General features: G+C 33.7%; 1 protein-coding gene across 14 annotated transcripts in view; it reads left to right on the top strand.

Moving 5' to 3' along the window:
• The window catches only part of CaMKII (Calcium/calmodulin-dependent protein kinase II), a 394,054-nt gene that overhangs the window by 309,937 nt on the left and 67,741 nt on the right, over positions 1 to 16,376 (top strand). For all 14 annotated transcript variants that reach the window (XM_083131299.1, XM_083131300.1, XM_083131301.1 and 11 more), the window contains exon 12: positions 7,917 to 8,006. In XM_083131299.1, the coding sequence (XP_082987425.1) occupies positions 7,917 to 8,006 (90 nt within the window). The remainder of the gene's footprint in view (positions 1 to 7,916; positions 8,007 to 16,376) is intronic.

Here is a 16,376-nt window from a genome sequence, read left to right on the forward strand (position 1 = left end):
CTATATGCATGTCCCTACATATTTAAAAAATCTAAAAAATGAAAACTTATTTCTCAATTAGGTCCATTTTTCTCATTAATTTCCAGTATGATGTAACTTTGACAAACCTGTCAAGTATTTAGAATTATTAAATTCTGAAGGAAATTCTCCAAACCAATGCTGATATATGAATATCTTAACTCGCTGAGCCCTATCAAACCTACGCATGTTCGTTATCATGAGTTTGTTAGGTAACTTAAGGCGTAGGAATAAATGTAGATTTTTAAGTCTAGCTCTCTCTAGTGAAAAGCTCCCTCCCGATATGTGCGGATTGAAATGATGGATACAATATTTTAGTACCATGAGAGGTGTATTGTTAAACACTTTATGTTCACAATTATATCTGCTATTGTAATGCAGGTATTCCCAACAGATCTCCAATTTATACAAATACACGGTGTAGAAACCAAATTAAATATAGCACGAGCATGTGCCATGAAGAACAAACACAAAATTTAACATTAAAACAAGAGTAACAAAATTAGATTTTAGAGCATAGTTTCATGTATGCATATAGGAAATGTACATGTAGTGCTTACTCAAATTGACTAGTATGCAACAATTATGTGATGCATATACAAGAAAAATCTTTATTTAGCTCTAGAATTCTAACATGCTGCATTCCCACTCAAATTATTTTTTTTTAAAAAAAGGAAAGTGATCAGACAATAGACAGTTTTACCATAAAATTTTTGATCCCCGACATTATTGGAACCGAACTCTTCTAATGATGTTCAATTTGAACTAATCTGGAAAAGAATTTTGATGCAATGTGATCCACACACATACGTTAATAGTTCTCTATGCTTGAGATCTGTAAAATTTCCAACTTCAGTTCAGGCCATTAAAATATTAATTAAAAGTTAGTGTGTGTGTGTGTGTTGTGTGTAGCAAATTTTGGAAGGAATCAATATTAATGTGACAATATTTGAAAATTTGTAAGTTTTGCAAACTAAACATTACATTCACAATCCTTTTTTTCTAAAGATGTGTGTGTGTGTTGTGTTGGGTGAGTGACAAGTATAAACAAATTTACAAGTTTATCTTATTTCCTTTCACAAGTGCTTTGAGTAAGAAACAGTAACAGTATCCAAATGACATGATTTAGTATCAGATGCTAAAATATCAAGTGAGTCATAATTTGTAGCATTTTGCAGTACAGAGGTAAATAGGTCTCCAAACAGATGTTCAATGCCCAATGCATTGGAATGAGTACTGGTCATAATCAGGTCACTTGTGTCTTATCAGGCAGACATACATATAACACCTGTGGACTTGTCAGTGGAGATGAGAATGTGCTGGGAGAAAAGTGTTAACGTCCTCCTATGCCAGGATTGGTAAAAGGGGTTGAATATAACAGCTGCAGTGGTGGGAATTCTGTAGCATTTGAACGGGCTGTGTACCCTGCAATAGCAAGAAAATAGTCACGAGATGCAAATCTTGTACACACCTTGGTTTTTGTCAACCACCAATATTGATGCTCTGCTTCATGCTGTTAAAGAGCACCCTGGAACCAGCACCAGGTGATAGCAGAGGGAGCCCAGTCATCATCACCTCCACCAGTTCGGTGTTCACTCTCTGGTGACTTAAGATGGTGCCCCATGAGTTGAGCCCAGAGCAAGCTTAGCAGCTCACTCTTTTGTGACTTGCTTCAAAATTCACATGACAGCAGGTCCTGCCAAACAATCGTAAGTGAGGTGGAACATTGAGGGTCATGTCCACTGGAAGCTATTGACATATAGTCAAGCCACAGTCTGTATCTCTGTGCTGACAAGCTGCAGTGTTTATACGCTGTTCTTCAGCAGTATTACTTGGCAATGTGAACCAAGAGAAGCTCTTTCCATGCAATTTGAAAATGCCCCATGCAGTCTGCCAGAAAGTTCAGAAATTGGATGACCTTGAAAGTCTACCACCCAGCCTATAACCTCGACCTTCCACCAACTAATTTTCACGTGTGTTGTTCCATCGTGCACTTGGTGAGATGCCATCAAAGTCCTCCATCTGGTATTAGACTGGGACAATTTTCGAAAATTCTGACTGTAGGAAGCATTTTTGAGGAAAAGCGGGCAAACAACATTTTCTGAATGTAATTGATGTGCTGATTACGAATATTTTGTTTGCCACTCTCGATTTTGGTGTTATATGCTTCAAATCGCTAAAAAACAAAATGGCGGCCATACGAAATTAGTTCCTATTAACTTTTGAAGGAGCAGAAATAAAATAGTGTTCTTGGTGTCAAACATTATGTTTTTGGGCATGCTGAATCCAAATATTATGTTTTCTAATCTGAAATTTTAAGCGATGTGCTCCAAATCGCTAAAAAAACAAAATGGCGGCAATACGAAATGGGTTCCTAATAACTTTTGAAGGAGCAGAAAGAAAATAGTGATCTTGGTGTCAAACATTATGTTTTTGGGTATGCTGAATCCAAATATTATGTTTTCTAATCTGAAATTTTAAGCTATGTGCTCCAAATCGCTAAAAAGCAAAATGGCGGCCATACGAAATGAGTTCCTATTAACGTTTGAAGGAACAGAAACAAAATAGTTATCTTGGTGTCAAACATTATGTTTTTGGGTATGCTGAATCCAAATATTATGTTTTGTAATCTGAAATTTTAAGCTGTTTGTTCCAAATCGCTAAAAAACAAAATGGCGGCTACCTTCATCCATGCAATGTTTCGTATCCATACTTTTGAACTATGAATAAAACAGTGTAACAGTAGGTTTTTAATACAGAAAAAAGTATAGAACATTGCTAAAGTAAAGATGCAAAATAATAATATTATTCCAAGCATAAGACCATATTGAAATATTAACAGTACCAGTGTATGATAAATCCGCACGTTATCCTTATTCAACCTTATTTTGCCTACAAAAATAGTATAACAATTTTCTAGTCACGGATATTCATGCACTCCTTAGTGCCAGTATCTGCACATTTGCAAGCTGCAGTACATACAAGCTGGCCTTTCCTGCAGGAACATGTAGCGGATTTACAACCACCCAAACATCCACAGGTGACAATGTCGTAGCAAAGTTGTGGAATTGGTGTCAGTGATTGAAGTTTTGGAACGAGCTGTCCATCATCCATTTTCCATCCCAAGATAGTAGGTGGTGGTAACACAGGTTTTGGTATGACCGACTGCCTCCACACCATGGCTTGATAGTGGGCCCGTTGTACATGTATCCGTAGAGCATCGGTAGTGGGGGGCAGTGCTTGTGGTGTTTTTCCTTTGCTGAACAGCTTTACTGTGGCTTCATCACAGCTGCTTGCATCTGGTACACCATACAACTTGCATATGAACTTCTCTGCCTTGTGTGCTGTTTCTTGTTTCAATTCGTCAACACCAAGATTTAGTAGATCATTATTATTAGTGTTAAATATTTTCCATGCTGTCTTATTACTGATCCCAGCAATGTAGAATCCTGTGTCGCATCCTGTTATGGCGTGGAATGGGATGAGAGTTTCGAAGACAGGATCCGTAAATGAAAGCTTCTGCCTGACTTCATGTACTGGAATGTATTTTCTTTTTTTTATGTTCATGCTCGCAACCACAATTTCGTACATCTAATCTTGTGAAATGACGCTACAAATTGCACTAATACATCTGCATCACGTGCTGAGACTACAATGTTATCAGCACCAGAATGAAGACAGTGAAGTACAATGCGCGTGTCAGACTCTTCGTGGTTTGCCTGCAATCCTTAAATAGACAAATCACGATTGTTTGTTCGTACGTCATCCTCCTTGTGAAATCCACCTGAAACCACAAATATTTTGTCTTCAGCAGCATTATTGATCAAATGATTAGAGAGAAAACAGGCCAAATCTTTTTTATTCTCTGAGTTAGCAAGAAAGTCACTGAATTTGTTGGGGATTGGCACGGATCCATTTTCTATTACTCTCCTTACTAAATGAGCATGTTTCAAGTGCCTATCCCTTGTTCCAGCCATGATTGAAGTTGCGTTATACCGATCAAAGGTGGCATCAATCCTCTTAAAGCTTCTTCCCATAGAAACAACAAGGTTAAGAAATACATCTGCCAGTTGACCAAAGTTTAAAAACTCCTGCAGGCTTTCCAAGTGCAACAACTAATGCTTGACCATCTATTATAAGGCATGACGCAGACAGAATTGATATATCAGGTGGACAAATTACATCCTTGGTCATCACATCAGCTAGAATGGCTTTGTTTCCTATTCTCAGACTTCCGTTTGTGTTGGCAAGGGAGATTGGAACTGGCATTAGTTCATGACACAAAATGCGATTTAGATCCACATTACGACCTGCCTCATAGGCAGTTACGAGGTGCTGGAGAATATTCCTGTCAGTTTTCAAAATGGTTTCCTTGCCACTTACTACCAATTTAACTTCATAGAGGTCCTTGCATTTGAATTATGTAGAGGATCACTTGACTTGTGTGTGACTTTTACCAGGGGCTATCATCTTTTCCTTCACGAAGGTTTCTAGCTTTACCTGGCCCAGTGTTTCAGCTTTGACGAGAGTATCTTGAATATCTGAAGTAGCTAAATCCTTTGTTTGTGGCAATGTTCTGGAGGAACTGATAAACATCTGAAGATGATGGCTCACAGGTGCAGGTCTTTTCAAATTTATAAGTGGACCCGTGATTCTATGTTTCTATCATTCTGAAATAAAGTCATTTTTGTGATTCTTTTATTTAAAAAAGAGGAAAAAAAACTACAACAATTTTCAAAAATGTCAGATTAGATAACATAATATTTGGATTCAGCATACCCAAAAACATAATGTTTGACACCAAGATCACTGTTTTCTTTCTGCTCTTTCAAACGTTATTTGGAGTTCATTTGGTTTGGCCGCCATTTTGTTTTTTAGCGATTTTTAGCACATAACTTAAAATTTCAGATTAGAATACATAATATTTGGATTCAGCATGTCCAAAAACATAATGTTTGACACCAAGATCACTATTTTCTTTCTGCTCCTTCAAAAGTTATTAGGACCTCATTTCGTATTGCCGCCATTTTGTTTTTTAGCGATTTGAAGCAAATAGCTTAAAATTTCAGATTACAAAACATAATATTTGGATTCAGCATACCCAAAAACATAATGTTTGACACCAAGATAACTATTTTGTTTCTGCTCCTTCAAGAGTTATTTGGAGCTCATTTCGTATGGCCGCCATTTTGTTTTTTTAGCGATTTGAAGCACATAACATCGAAATCGAGAGTGGCAAACAAAATATTCGTAATCAGCACATCAATTACATTCAGAAAATGTTGTTTGTCCGCTTTTCCTCAAAAATGCTTCCTACAATTTTTACAGCCACATTTCTGAGAATTTGCACCAGGCTATATGACCAAGATGTTGTAATAGATGGAAGACCATGGTATTTAGAAAAGCTATGAATTTAAGACTTCCCCTGGTATTTGCAGCAAAGATTGTACTTAAGAATGTCTGCATGTTTGATTATTTTCTTGTTCCAGAACAAGAGTTTGAACAAATATGTGTGTGTACTATTTTTGTAGGAACCCAAAAAAAGTTGAATTATATTGTGACTTTAGTTTCATTAGATTTTAAAAATTCCAATTCAACATCAAGTCAGTGAAAATAACAATTAACTAAGTCAACACCTGCCACTAATTTTAAAAAAAGTTAATTGCATTGGATTTTTATGATGAATGGCCAAGAAAGTTTTAACAGTTTGAAAGTTGGAGAATTGTTATCAGACAATTATGATATTATCATTTCCTTATCATTGAATTTAAGGTTACTTATGATTATACAATACACAGTAATTAAATGATAAGCTCCCAAATATTGAAATGAATACGTTATACAAAATTTCTCTTCATTGACTACATAAAGATTATGCATTCATAATGACTTTCTAAAAGGTAATATTTAAAATGTTAATGAAAATTTTGAAACAAAAATACGTTATATGTATGTTTATGTAAATCTGTTGTGTTTATTGTTATTATTAACAACATCTTTGAAATTAGGTTTAGCCATATTGTTGAAAATGAGGCTCTGCCAGTGGAACAAATAGACAATAAAAAGACACACACACACACGTATATTTGTAGCTTTTCTGTAGCTTGTAACTGTAACAACCATTCAAAAAATTCGAAGTGCACATTTGTAATAAAAAAATTGATGAACCTTTGAGAATCATGGTAACAGATGGTTTTGTGTAGATGTGTGTGTGTGTGTGTGTGTAAGGAAGACCACACGCAGAACACATTTTGATAGTGATCACACATTATAATTGCATGTATATGTATTCAGTTTCAACTGATGGTGAACCTTTTTTTGCTATATGACTAATTTGTAATGCATGCTTACTTTTTTATATTCCCAGCCATTTTCATTCCTTGTTTTTTGTCTGTTCTGATAATTTAGCACTATCCTGGTTTTGTTCCCTTTCTTGTGCACTTTTTTAAAATAAAATTTTGACTCTTTGTTTCTTGAATTAGTAGTAGCTTTCATCCTGTTCCAGAGGTTTTAACATCCCATACATCAATGCTTTTTTTTGTTAAGTTTTAAAGTTTCTACTATTGCTATTATTAGTTTTATTTTTTTTTAATGCTTGCTTTCTTAAAGACATCATCCGAGGTTACAGAACGAAATTTGATAGTAGCTTCTCAGTTAAATGATGAATATGAGAATTCTAGAGTGCTAGGAACTCAGTTATTCTGTTAACAAATCTTAACTTCCATCATGATAGTAAACATATTTAGCAGAATAAAATATTGTATTAAAAAATCTCAAGTTTGCTTTATACTAGCTCTCCATGTTCCTGTATAAAAATTACCTACAAAATAAAAGTGAAATAAATCTTTCCTTTGGGTTCTTTGATTGGCGTCCAACATTGTTTGAGGAGTTCATAAAATTTGATCGCTGATTGGATAATTACACTGGAATTTATTGTTATGGTATGCTAATTAAAACTTGAAATTCAGTATTTTGATGTGAATGCAAGAGTCGTTTATAGAGCAAGTGCTTGCCAAGGACTTTTTGCACATGACCACTGCATCATGTACCATCACCACTATTATCTGACTTGCTACATCTGCCACAATTCCCTTCAAGTAGCTCAATGATTGTCCTCACGATGCTGGGCCAGCAGCAAAATATGTTTTGCCAAATTGGTGCTCGCATCCTTGGTGTGATCCAACGTAGGCTCTATTTCTGGTAAGAGCCCCAAAGGTCCAGAACTGATATAAAGAATATGTGGAATGCAAGAATGATGGAGGCAGTATTTACTGTCTTGCTATTACATAATCACAGTGACTGGTTAGTGAATAGCATGCATGTCTGAAGTAACTGTTTGAAATTCCAACTACTTTTCCAAGACTTTGTTCTTGAATTAAGTGAAGTGATTCTAAATTACATAACTTCTTTTCTGCCGACCCCCATGGCAGAGTGGTTAGAACATAATGCTATGACACCAGGGGTCACGGGTTCGAATCCTGGCCTGGGCATGGATGTTCGCGAGTGTCCATCATATAATCACTCATCCCTATCTTCGCAAATTAGCCAAAAGTGGCACAAAAAGAGAAGTAAAATAAAGCAAATCAATCAATCAATAACTTCTTTTCTGAATACTATATGATATTGACAGTTGCCAGTTTATCAAATTAGTTTAAAATATTTAATTATATGAAGAATAGCTGTAGGGTTATTTTGAGGGTAATTTCCTCTCCTATAAAGCATTACCATTTTCAGTTGTATGTTGCTGTTTTTTTTAACGTAACCTCTTATGATGTCATTTTAAACTTTTCCAGCTACTAAAGATGTATTTGTAAAACATATGTGTTTTTTTTTCTTTTTTTAAATTTGCACAAAATGCTGGGAAATACTAAATATCAGCTTTACATTTCTTCTGATAGGTCGAAGCATCATTACCAAAAAGGGAGACGGCTCGCAGGTGAAAGAGTCGACTGACAGTAGCACTACAATTGAAGATGATGACGTGAAAGGTAAAGTACATTTTCTATTATTATCCATACCTAACACTGATATTTGTGAAAATTTTATAATAATTTTGTTTCTTACTTCTGGGCTTGAAAAAGCAATAATAAAAATAAGATTTGCTAATGGATTAACAAAAGCCCTTTTTCATTAGTAGATTACTTGTTCAACTTTACGGCAAGGCAACTTTTATTAGGTACAGTTAAAACATATAAAAAACAAGCCAGGAAAGAAATGTGCTTACAAGAAGATGAAAAAACTGTTTAATTTAGAAATAATTTAACAAAGTTCTGTTCTGTTCAAAGCTTTGTGTTTTTACTTTCCAAATCATTGATATTCTATACCATTTATTGAATCAAGACTTGCATAAAAAAATTATTGTTTTTGATATTGTAATGTCCAGTTCAAAAACAGGAAAGAAAACAAATAGTTCATATTTGAATAAGTGCATGTGTTGCATGATTGCTGTATTAGCTGATGAGTTCATAAAAATAATAACAATATAACTAGAAATGAGTATTAATGTCAAAATACATATATTTCATGTTTTATGAGACTTATTCTGTCCTACATGTCTGAAATATGTTACTGCAATAGATATTTATATATCTAATATTTAGCCTACAAACTTTCACCCAATGCACATGCTATAACAATTAATAACATTTCCATTGGTAGTGATATTTTGTACCTCCAACTATTGTAGTGTATACCATTAGCAAGTTCTGTTGTGTTTAACTCCTATCTTCCTCTCAATGCAGTGTTGCCTAACTTCTTTCTCCTGGCTGGGTTTTTTTTCTCTCACTTTAGTATCTCACTTTGGAGATGTGTATGTTCAACTATAGCATGCAAAGTCAAAGGAAAATAGACTATCCTTGCTAAGCAGGATTTTCATGGGTGGCATGGATAACAACTTTTGAAAAAAAAATGTTACTCACTCCTTTCCTGTTATTTGTTATGAAGGCCAAAAATCCATAACACAAGGCAACAACTGCTTTTAAGAAAACTGCGTGGTTAACTACCTTATCATGTGTATGTATGTGTGTGTGTGTGTTTTTAATGTTAATTTGAGTGAAAATCGGGAAAACAGTTAATCAAGTAGGAAGCTACTGCATGGCGGCATTACGTTATCACAACCACCACCACCACAAACCACCTGAACGTATATATTGGTAAAACCATTTGTCAATTGTGGAACAGATTTTGTTGTTTTTTTTCTTAGTACTGGTGTAGAAGGATTATTTTGCAGTGTAAGAGTTGGGTGCAGTTTCGTCATAAACTTATTGGGTTGGAAGAAATATGTAAACTTGATTATCCCTGGCTCTGTCTAAGTTGTACAAATTTCTAAAAACTGAAGTATTTACAATATTGTGATTGCTCTGCATATAATTTTTATGCTCTTTTGATTTAGACACACTGAAGTTTATGTCAGAAGAGGATTCTGAATGGCGTGATGTTAGATCTTAAGTATAATGTTAAAATTTCTACATTTTCTTTCAACAAAATGCAACCTAAACATGCAAACAAAGAAAACTCTAAAGAGGAAAACAAAGATATGTTCTGAATTAACAACAAACTAATTAAGTTTCATAATCCACGTTTCAATTGCTAAATAATAAAATTTGTTCCCAATAGCACTAAATGCAAGATTAAAATGGCACTCATTTGTAGGAAAATTGAAAACGTGCAAATGTGCGATTCAGAAAATAGTGTCGAGAGTTCATTGCAAGTAGAAATACAGTGGAACCTCGATTTTTACATTTTCCCATGTTATACACTGATTCCTCATGGTCCTAATAATGTCATATGTTATAAACATTTTCCCAGAGTTTACATTTTCCTGCATTTTAAGTTTTTTTCACCTTGGTGCCTTGAAAAACATAAAATCGAAGTTTCACTGCACGAAGTTTCACCCGAGATGCACATAGTCTTCAGAATAAGTTTCATTATCGGTTACTGATGCAGGGATTAATTGAATGATGGTAAGTGCTTTCAGTATGCCTTATAATATAAAGAAAGATTTCTAAGAAACCATGGAAAAGTTGATTTGTAGTAAAATCACAGGTTTGTCATAGCTTTGATCCCTGCCACCTGCAGAGATGCAGCTTGAGTTTTGTTAAGTCCACTTCATGCACAGATAGGGATCCACAGTTGAAAGTAGGATTCGAATCACTATGTGCCTCTACCAGGTGTCAAATCTGGAACCCCTGCTGATTGCAAGGTGCAAGGGCCATCAAGGAGACCCTCTATATTAGAATGATTCTAAATCATTTGAAAAGTATTTACTACCGTTTATTAACAAATAACATATTCGTAAATTAATAATAAAAAAAAAGTGCCAAAGATTTGAACTTTTATCTTGTAAATTTGCTGACTCGTACTCATGAGTAAAGTATTAATCTTTTGACATAATGAAAATCTTGTTCTGTTTAGTAATATTAATTTTTTTAAAACAAGGTGCTGAAACAAATCCCGTTTGCATCTAAATCTAATTGTACTCATCTTGTTATGTTAGTCTTAAAATTTGTCATTACAGAAAATACAAGTTTCTGTATAGATATAATAGTGCTTGTAATTTGCAAATAGTTTTGATGACATAGTTGTAAGTGCCATTTTAAAGCAACACAGCTTTGCTTAGCACTTTCATCACATGCAGGTGTTGTGCTCTGCACTATGTTGTAGTTTGTAGCAATCAAAGTCTTTACTGTTACAATGAAAATAGTAGCATATTTAGCTGGCTAGTGTTACTCTGCATTTATTGATTTCTTGTGTTCCATATAGCAGCTTCATTTAGATGGCTGTATACATGTTAGAGAAGCAGTTCGATATTTTCAATCATAAAACTTTGCAGGGCTTGAATGTTTTTAAAAATAAAATTATTAACTGAAATTATTGCTTTTTGATAACCAAGTATAATGAGTAATTTCCAAGGCTAAAATCAAACATTTTTTTTATTAATGCATGGCAAACTTACTGATTCATACAAGAACTTCATTGAAATTTGTAGTTTGTATATCATGAGAAAAGACTAATGCACCAAACATCATCAGCTGAGGAAAAATAATTTATCTTATTTTTTTCTAGACGATAATACATAATACCCCTCCCCCTCCTGGGACTATAACTTTGTAGTTACAAGCAAGAATAATTTATAAAAGAGGAAATAAAATTTTTATTAAAACCTTATTGCCAAGCATAGACATTTAATGTTGTTACAACTTCTATTCTTTTCATACATAAAAGATTGAAGGAGAACTTGATTAAAGTGCAAAACTATCACAGGAAATTTCATTTATGTTTTTTAGTGCATTGTAAACTATATTTGAAATTTTTGGATAGGGAGAAATATTTCTAAGATAATACTAAGTGATTAATGTAATGAGGTTTGCTGCTTTTAATTCAGTATAGCAATGATGTACCCAGAAAATTGTAGAAAAATGTGTTTTCTGAATATGCACATTCAAGTAATAAATACACATTCATTGTACATTGGAAAAGAAAGTTATGTTAATAATTGGAAAAATTAGTATATTAAGCCCAGTAACCGCATCCTCATGCTGCTTAATATTTGTTCTCCAAAAGAAACCACTAAATTTGAAAGTGTAGAAGGGTATCATTACAATGGGTTAATCTTTTAGATATATTAGTATCAACAAAAATTTCATAGAGGTCCTAGTGTGCTTCTGACACATTTCCTGCAAAGTCATGTCAAGCAAGTATATTTTTAGTTGGAAGATGTGAATGTGAAGTGTCGAGAATAATTATGTTGCATTTGTTACATTACCTTGCAAACACTTAAGCTGTCGAGCCCTGCAATATTGCCACTCGCATATAGTAAATATTGTTATGTAAGTCACTATTGAAGGAAGAAAGTATTATTTGCAGTATATATCATTTGTCTTTCCTGTGCACTTGCGACTTAGCATGTGCTCATTGTTATTACGAGTGCTCTCGGCGTGTTATGGATTTCTGACCAAGGCTGCATCTTTCTACAGTCCTAGTCATCGGTGTGAATTAAAAAAAAAGAAGATAAGGCTTGGTATGTCTGTTTGTTAGTTTATAGTGATAATGCTGAACTTGCCTGACCTTTCAGATGTTTATCATTGTCCAACTCGTGTTCCCTTGGTCTGTATAATTTCCGACAACCTGCATTCCATAGGTACAATATTTGTATGAGATAGTAGAAGTTCTCTAAAATTATGGTGAGAAGTTTAATAGTTTGTGCCTGTTTGCCTGATTTAGAAGTTCCCCTTTTAAATTTAGCATCACAGTACAACACATATATATCAACAGATACCCAAATTCTGATAACACCACATCAGATAAAAGGGGTACTTGAGATCCACTGAAATTTCCGCATGTTTTCTACATAATCCCTTCTCTGACTGTGTGATTTCTTAATCTTTTAAATCATTTAACATTTTTTTAAACTAATTTTCTCTGTAAATATATTTAAACTTTTATATATATTCTTTCTTACATTTCTGAATATCTAAAGAGAGACGTAAACTGCATGAGATAGGAAAAACAGCACTTTATGCTGTATATGTGCTTCTAATATGAGTGGATTTCTTAATTTTTCAAAAGTATATTGTTTTTTGTGGACATTACAATCCATTGGGTTGACAGGTAAGATGATGATGTGAAACAAAGTGTATGTTTCATATCTTTTTTCTTAGACTTTTTTTTTCTGTTTGTTAAATTTCTCTTCCTTTTAAGAAAAAAAGTGTATGTGTTTGTCATATTTCCTGTGTTTCACTGTTAGTCTTGTTCTGGTCCCCATCATAATTTTATTACCATTAATTCTTAATGGTGGATCTTAAGCATCTTGTGTGATGTTATACTGTGATGTAAAGTAAAATCTATTGACTTTTGCATGAGCTTTTAATGTGTGCTCTGCTTCTGAATGATATGTGATTGCATTTAATTTAATTTCATGTTAATTTTTGCATGGGTTAGGGAAAAAAATAGTGGTGTGTTTTAGAATAGGAGATTGATTCCATGTTTGAAATGGAAGCCTAAAGCAGACAATAAATTTTGCATTTCAAATCAGCCATAGACATTAAAATTACTCAAACTACAAAATTAAATTAAAATTAAAATTTGCGAAAGTGTGTAGTTAACCCATCTTCATGACATTTAGCGTCACATGTCAATGTGAATTGCATCACTTCTTCACATTCAATAAGACATCTGATTCCTTTCTTTCTGTAATTAGTTGTGTGCAGCACATTTTTTGTTATTGTCAATTTTATATGTATATGTACGTTCCTTCAGACTACAGTTTACCATGTAAGAATGGATTTTGAAAACTATGGCACATGCTTAGTTTAAATAAATACAGAGAACACTAGTACTCAAAAGTTTTCTCTGTATTCATCTACTACCATGTGTCTCATTTCCCAAATGTGAGTGCTTAGTTTAGTTTCACTTTCAAAGTGTAGTACTTTTCATGTTAGTGCTCACACTTTGTTTTCTTAGTCAGAAGTGTAGTGCTAGTAAAATGTATGGCTGATCATTAAATAAGGTGATATGGTCAGACTACTTTAATCTTCAACACAATCGCAACATTTATCCAAGCATTTAATCCAGAGATGCTAATTTATACATATTCGTATCTAATATATTTCGAGGTTATTATATACAGACACTGAAATCTACTAATAAATCTAGAAACAAAATTATTTGTGGAAAATATGATTACATTCTTGATAAATTGGGTATTGCTGAAGTTATAGAAATAATGCCAATTTTACCATGGAAGGCTCAGTAAATGGATTTCTTGTACAGACAGGTTTATTTTACTTCTCTTTTCTGTCACCTTTGGCTAATCGCAAATATGAGAATGAGTGATGATATTATGAAGGGACATTCTCAAAGAATACCCATGCCTGGCTGAGATTCAAACCATTGTAATATGCTGTGCTAACCATTCCATCATGGAGGTTGGCTGGTCTTATTAAATATTAGTGTTTATCTGGTTTATTTTCTTAAATTTTTAATACTTTGCTGTACATTTGAGTCTTAATTTTTATGTTGTGTATATATTACTCAACTGAAGCATCAATGATCTTTTTTAAAATGTCTTAGTCAGTCCAGTATAAAGTAATTTGTATGATGTATTAATATTTACTATGCAGTTCTGTGCTCTGAACCATGCAGTTATCAGCACTACTAATAAATACATAAATATAAAGGCACCTAAGTGAATGTCCATGTTACCTTAGTTATTGATCAGCTCTCATACTGGACGTAGATAAAGACTGTGAACACAATGCTAAACATGCATCTCCTTTCTTATCACTAGCCTTGTAACAACATCAAACAATACTCTTGGATTGATATTTAATGGAGATATGTTGGAATGTTAATACACTCGTAACACTTTTTTATTTATCCACAAGTCTGATTCATATTGATGTGTTAATTTCAGTAGTTATGTCTACCACTATGGAACTTATTGGCCACTGATATTAATAGAAAATAACAGATTCACAGATAAATTAATTAGGTTTCATAGAGGTATCTAAATTTCCTTTCTGCTAATTTCTGGTTACATGTTACTCATTGTTTCACTACTCATACAGCACTTTGTCACATCAGATGATGCGTCAGAACTAACTTATTTCATAATATTTATTTCTTCTAACACAGTATTTCTCAAACTTTTTAAATCATCTATAATGGGGAAATTTTTCCCTGAATGTACAGACCACCCGTGAAAATTTTCACATAGAAATTGGCTGGAAATTTAATTTCACCAATTTGTGATTGTGCAAATTTATATATTTTTCTAATAGTACTAAACAAATCAACTGTCTCACATTCCAGTCCTGTTGTGGACATGCTTGTTTCTCAATTTTATATAATCACCATTCATTCTCATGGATGTTGTACTGCTGTATTTTATAACAATGGCAGAAAAGGATTGTTAAATAAGATAGTACAGTAATAAATAAATTCATAAACATGAGCTGTAAAATAGTAACCTTGGCTGTTTAGGAAATTAGAGTATGTTTGTTGTGACCTATCTACAAACCACTTTAAACACACTGTGAACATGGAGAAACACAGCATTTTCATGTACTGGGTCAAATACTGTCCCCAAGCTTATCTGGGCTTCTGGCAGAGAATTTCTGAAAAAAAACGTTCACTGCATATCCAAGTGTCTTGCCCTTTCACAGTTGTGAATACATATCTAAATTACTTGTACAATTTGATACTCAGCTGGATAAACATTCAGAGCTACTTCCCCCCACCTTCCTCCAGAACTGCCATTACAGGCTTGTCAGAATTCACCACTCAAGTCACGCTGCTACTCTTTCCTTGCTTTGTGAACTGTGCAGTCATGCTTATTGCACAGCTCGATAAAATCTAGCATGAATTCTACAGAGTTCATTTCAGACTGTAAGAGGTGGCAAAACGTACAGAAACATCCAGCATACAAAGAAAAAAAAGAAAACAACAATGACTTGACCATGGAAGAATGTGGGCTTAGCAACCTCTATAGGCATTGCACATGCACCAGTCATTCCAGGAATGCCTCAGAAATCATTCTCGGCTCAGCATTATTTCTATATCAAAGCAGACACTACATTAAAAGTAGCATTAATTATGGAGGACGTAGGATATTCTATAATTTAGTAAATGTCTTGCATAAATGTAAAAAACACATCCGAAAGACATTGTGAGAATCAAGTAAACTAACCTTACTTCACTTTCTGTAAAAATTCTTTGATTTAACACTAATTTGTAAAATGAAATTTAAACAACATTCCTGTAGTGACGTCTTGTTTTATTAGAAATTTCAATTAATAATTTTTTGGTCTTCTTTAGGAGAAAGTATAAAATTTCTCTGGCAAAATTACATATGTTACTTTATGTACTCTTCACTCCAAATGACACTATCACATCATGTCAAAGTTTGATTCTTTTTACCTTTTTCAATTTTTAATCCTTTAATACCATTAAATTTGACCTTTGTAATTTTCTACTGTTTTCCGAAGACCAGTGTTTATTGCTTGAAATGTTGAGTGAATAAAAGACCCACCACTATATAAGGTTTGTTGTTTAAATTTCATTTTTACAGATTGGCGAACTGAATGTGGTAACACAGATAATTACGAAGAACAGTAATTCATTGTAAAATGCTTTTCAGTGCAAATCCCTTCCATTTTTTATTATTTCTCTGGATTATTTGTTCGAACACTGCGAACTTTGTATGTAAAAGTAAGTCTGCAACAAATTTAGACAATGTGATCAGAAAATTTTGGGGAAACATAAGTACAAACTACAAAATCATGTGTAGAAATTTCAGCAAAAAATGTAGGCTTGGCCAGGACTCGAACCTGGGTCTCTGGAATACCGTGAAATTTCTC

The sequence above is a fragment of the Lepisma saccharinum genome, chromosome 11, assembly GCF_977018435.1.
Source record: "Lepisma saccharinum chromosome 11, izLepSacc3.1, whole genome shotgun sequence".
NCBI lineage: Eukaryota > Metazoa > Arthropoda > Insecta > Zygentoma > Lepismatidae > Lepisma > Lepisma saccharinum.